The 4,712-nt window shown below is 45.9% G+C and overlaps 1 protein-coding gene across 1 annotated transcript in view; it reads left to right on the top strand.

Moving 5' to 3' along the window:
- The window catches only part of LOC104494003 (collagen alpha-1(V) chain), a gene marked incomplete at its 5' end in the record, with an annotated part of 114,653 nt that overhangs the window by 61,932 nt on the left and 48,009 nt on the right, over window positions 1–4,712 (top strand). The window contains 2 exons of the mRNA XM_010136778.1: window positions 1,295–1,339; window positions 4,059–4,112. Of these exons, the coding sequence (XP_010135080.1) occupies window positions 1,295–1,339; window positions 4,059–4,112 (99 nt within the window). The remainder of the gene's footprint in view (window positions 1–1,294; window positions 1,340–4,058; window positions 4,113–4,712) is intronic.

Here is a 4,712-nt window from a genome sequence, read left to right on the forward strand (position 1 = left end):
CAGCAGCACCCACCCCATCCGTGTGTCTTGGGGATGCTGTGGATGGTGAGAGGGAGAGGATGGGAATAAAAGTGAAAAGAAGAATTTGGTTTTAAAGATCCAGTCAGAAAACTCAGGTTTTGTTAGAAGAAAAAGACTAACACAAGAAAAACTGTTCCTCCTGTGGTGTGCGAGCTATCACTTCTGATTTTCTAGGACCCAGCAAATTGCAGCAAGTCTCAGGGAATAGAAATTCCAGACAGACAGGGGAATCCAAGATTAAATTGTTCACTTCTCCTTCCACTCTTAAGTCAATAGCTGAAGGCCTTTAGCAAAGCTCAAACTAAGTGATTACAGGTCTAGGAGGGCTGGTTTAAGAGGAGAGATTGAAAATGCTGAATCCGTGGCTGTGAGGAGCGCATGGTTTATCGGCAGGAGCGAGTATGGATCTCCCAGGCTCTCTTCCCTCTCCGAGACGTTTTCTTTCCACCTTCGGCTGTTTGTTTCCTCTGAAAGGCACAAATAACAACATCTTCCTCACCGCCAGGTTGTGAGGATTAATTAGCTGCGGCTGTAAAGTGCTTTGAAGTTGCAAAGACCAAACCGGTGTCTTGCGGTGGAAGAACAAGCATCTGGAGAACTTTAATCCTAGAGAGAAAAATAAACCATTCAAGGTGTGCAGGGAGAGAAGCTCAGGGGACATAACTGAGAGAGGAGCATTGATTCTATCAGCAGCAGAGGAGGGTTTAGAAGGGCAGGCTGCTGGGATTGATTTCTTAAGAGGCAGCCCCAAGTTTTGGGTGGTTTAGAAGCAGCTCAGGGGAAGCACCATCTCATACTCCCAGGGGATCAGTGGGGCATCAGCAGGAGGTGGGAGTGGAGGGGTGAAGAATTACCCCTTTGCTGCCTCTGGTTTGTCTGAGGAGCCTTCATTTGGCTAAATCACATTCCCAGGGCTCTCCCATGCTGGCTCCCAGCTCACTTTGGCACTAAATCTTGTGGTTATTGACTCACATGCCCTGAATTGTTTCTACAATATCTTGTCTGTTAGCCAAATCCGTCTTTATAAACATTAACATGAATTATAAAGCATCCTTACAGCATTTCTAATCTTTGGCAAATTCTGCACGCGCAGCGTTAGTCTCCGGGCTTACGAGGTTTTCCATGTGCCCGGCTCCCTTTCATTACTCCAGGGAAGCTGGTTTTCTGTGTGATTATTATTTAACAAGAATGAAACACCTGCGATGTGACTGAAATACAACTGATTTGTTCTGTCTCTTTTGCTGCTTCTCTCTGCGCCTTTGCTGCTGAGCAGGGAGACGATGGAGAAGTTGGACCCAGAGGTCTGCCTGGAGAACCTGTGAGTATCTCCTCCTCTGGCCTGATGTGCTGCAGCACTGCTTTGGTTAAGGTCTTGGTATGACAATGGTGGTTCAGGGGTCCCATGGGGCAGCTCTTCTGGTGCTAAGCAAGACCCTTGAGGTCCTGCAGGGACTGAGCGTCTCTGGCTTGAAGATCCATGTGAACAATTTAAAGACTTATCTCTGTTTCTCTTTTTTTTTCCCCACTAAGATGGCAACTAGAAGATATTTTCTGGGGCTTTTGTTTGATTGGTATTTTTTGTAATGAGCAAAATCTGCATTGATTGATGCCTTTCTTGCATGTATCCTTCTTCCTGAAGGATGTGTTATTAAGGTAAATAAGCTGAGGTAGAAATATTGCACGGTGAACATATATGAAATAGTGGCTTTGTTAGTGTTCATAGCAGGCTCCAGCGAGGAGTGGTTTTGTCTGCAATGGTAGCAGTTAGCCATGCAGCTCCCTTGCCCACGTGGTCAGTTTTGTGCGGTGTGAATGATGCCTTTTAAATCTCAGGATGAAATTCTGGCAGGGTTGAGCTCAAGCTTTTGCCTTGATGTCACTGGGATCAATATTCTATTCAAAGTGCACAAAACTTCATAAATCTGCAGAGTTTGCCAGTGTTTGGGCCTCCACATGCTGCTGACACCGGAGCAGGGCTGGCGGAGGAGGGATTCCCAGCATCAATAGAGTTAAAAGGAGATGCTAGTGGTGGTGAACAGAAACCTGACCTACTCAAAGAAATGCTTTCAGGGAGTATCCCACTGAAGAGAAATAGTTGGGTTGTCAATTTGAGATTCTGAAAGGATTCGTTCCCCGGTACTAAGTGTTTTTTACATTACTGGCATCGGTGAACTCTGCTGACTGTCAATTTTCTGTGTGTAGTATGTTGTTGGCTGCACATTTAATCCAAAATGCATTTGCTTTGTTATGAAAAGAACATTAACTATCTATCGTTTACAGCTTTGCTTTCAAAATGTCTTATTTTGTTGTTCGAAGGCCCAGCGTGGTGGCCTGAGAGTAATTGATGAGGATGGTTGGACACACTTCATGCGAGGAAGGGAAGGGTTGGCATTTACAGACTCACTGGGAGTAAATTATAGACGAGATGTCTGATTAACTTCTGGGAAAGATTAATCAACTCAGCTATCTCCTTAGCACACGTCTAAGCAATAACTTATGGGTTATTAACTTCTTAAAAGCATTTATGTGCTCAGGTAACACAGTAACAAAAGAGGGACTTAAATGGTGATAATGCACACAGGGAGGTTTATTTTTATTTCAGCAACACCAGTAAAAATATCTGTGATGGCCAGAGTAAAGGTTTAAATTGCATTACAGAAAACTTCCTGTCATAAATACACCCTAAATCTGCACATTTGTCTCTTTCTCTGCCCTGAGCCAAAAGAGAGTCTTTCCAGATTTAATGGTAACTGGAACTAGTGGTAGGACTTCAAGGTTTTTCTCTTCATCCTGCTCCATTTCCTCCCAGTTCCCATCACCAGCTGATACAAGCAGAGTTTCTGCTCTGCTGGGGCTCAGTGTGCCAGGCTTTAGCCTGCCAAGGTCCCCCATGGCTGGGACAGTCCACTTAGTTGATGCATCCAGATTGTGCTGCAAATGGTGGGTTTTTTTCAGGATCAAAATCCCCACCATCTCCAAGACCACACACTTCCTTAATGTCCCCTATCTTTTCCAATAACATTTCATTTTAATACCTCTGTTCTCTCCGCCTCATAAAAAGGGACATATAATATTTGGGCAGACAGATAAAACTGCCCATCAATCAAGAACAATATTCCTCTGTGACAGCAAATGAGCACCATCCTTGTAACTACCCAGAGTTCCCTTACGGTCCCTCTTTTCAGAGAGGACCCGCAATTACAAGGTGAGCTTTCAGATCTGCAGCTGAGGGCACACCAGAGCCCATCCCTTCCCCTCTCCTACAAACCCAACTGAGGGCTCAAGGTAGAGGAGGTGCTGGGCTGTGATTTGCAGAGCTTCCTATTGAATCAGTACAATTCTCCTGCCGTGTCTCTGCTTAGTCATTGTGATGCTCCAATCCTACCTATTTCCCTGAAGATGATGCGAGAAAGCATCATCTGGTGAGAAGGGTGGAAATGGGAAGAGGTGAGAAGGGTGGAAATGGGAAGCAAACCCCCTGATACCAGGAGTCCCAACTGGGTAAGGTTTAAGAACCAAATACCTTTGAAAATGTACATTTATGCTGCAGGTTGAAAACCTTTTCCAGCCTTGCTGATCTTGTACAGATAGTCAATGATAAAAGTTAACTGTGGAGTGATCTGGAAATGCTAACCCTAATGATCTGTTAGTGGTATCAGGCCATTTCTCACAACCCTCCCCGGCTAGAACGACTTGGCTGTGAAGCGGCTGCGTCTCTGTGTGCATTACAGGGTAATCCAGGAATGTGATTGAATTAATGAAAAAAAAGTGGGCTTAAGTGGGCCTTCCTCCTGTCCAAAGAATAAATGTCTGTGTCTATATTATTTATCTGTATAATTTGAGTGTGTGTGCACGCAGGGTTTTTGTTACTGGTTTGTAAACCAAGAAAACAGCTGTTACTGCAACACCAGCAAGGTCAAAACCGTGCCAGCCTGACGCTTCCTCGGGCAGAGCGATGCTCGGCCATGCACGAGCTCACCCCGATCACTGCTCAGGGCAGCACTGGGAACGCTAACCCCGTTTATTTCTCCCAACAGGGACCTCGAGGACTGCTGGGACCAAAGGGGCCGCCGGGACCCCCGGGGCCACCGGTGAGTTCCCAGGGCTGCTGCCCTCCTCGGGCAGGCAGCTAAGCTTTCCGGGCAGAATCCCCTGCCCCCATTACTCATTCAGGCAGATGATACAGCTGCATAGTTTTGTACATCTGTGCAATGCAAAGAAGTGGTATTAAAAAAAAAAAACATTATGGCTCAAAGTCCATATTCTCCCCCATTTTCAGTGGCGTCACGTCCATTTACAGCAGCTCAGGATTTGGCCCGCCTAAGTAAATATTAATGCCTCGCTCAGGCTGAAAGGGAAGAATGAGAGTTATTAACACAGTGGCTTTGCTATTAACTTTTGCCTGAGGGCTGGGGAGACTTTAAAGCAGTTTGTTCATATTTCGGGCTAAAGCCAAGGAAAGAACATGCCATTTTTTATTCAGGAGACAGTCACCTTATCTGTCGTGCGCTGCTGGAAGTGCTGATGCAGGCTCTCTCTGTAAATCACTGCAGCTCACTGAACTCCCAGAACTTAAACTCTGAAACCCAGGCTGCTGCTAGAGCTAGAGGGGTCAGCCCTTAATCGGGAGCATTGCGAAGCCCTTAGCCCCTCCTGGGACACAAAGACATCTTCGCCTGGAGCTCCTAGTC

This window comes from Buceros rhinoceros, unplaced genomic scaffold (assembly GCF_000710305.1).
Source record: "Buceros rhinoceros silvestris isolate BGI_N320 unplaced genomic scaffold, ASM71030v1 scaffold11325, whole genome shotgun sequence".
In the NCBI taxonomy this organism is placed as follows: Eukaryota; Metazoa; Chordata; class Aves; order Bucerotiformes; family Bucerotidae; genus Buceros; species Buceros rhinoceros.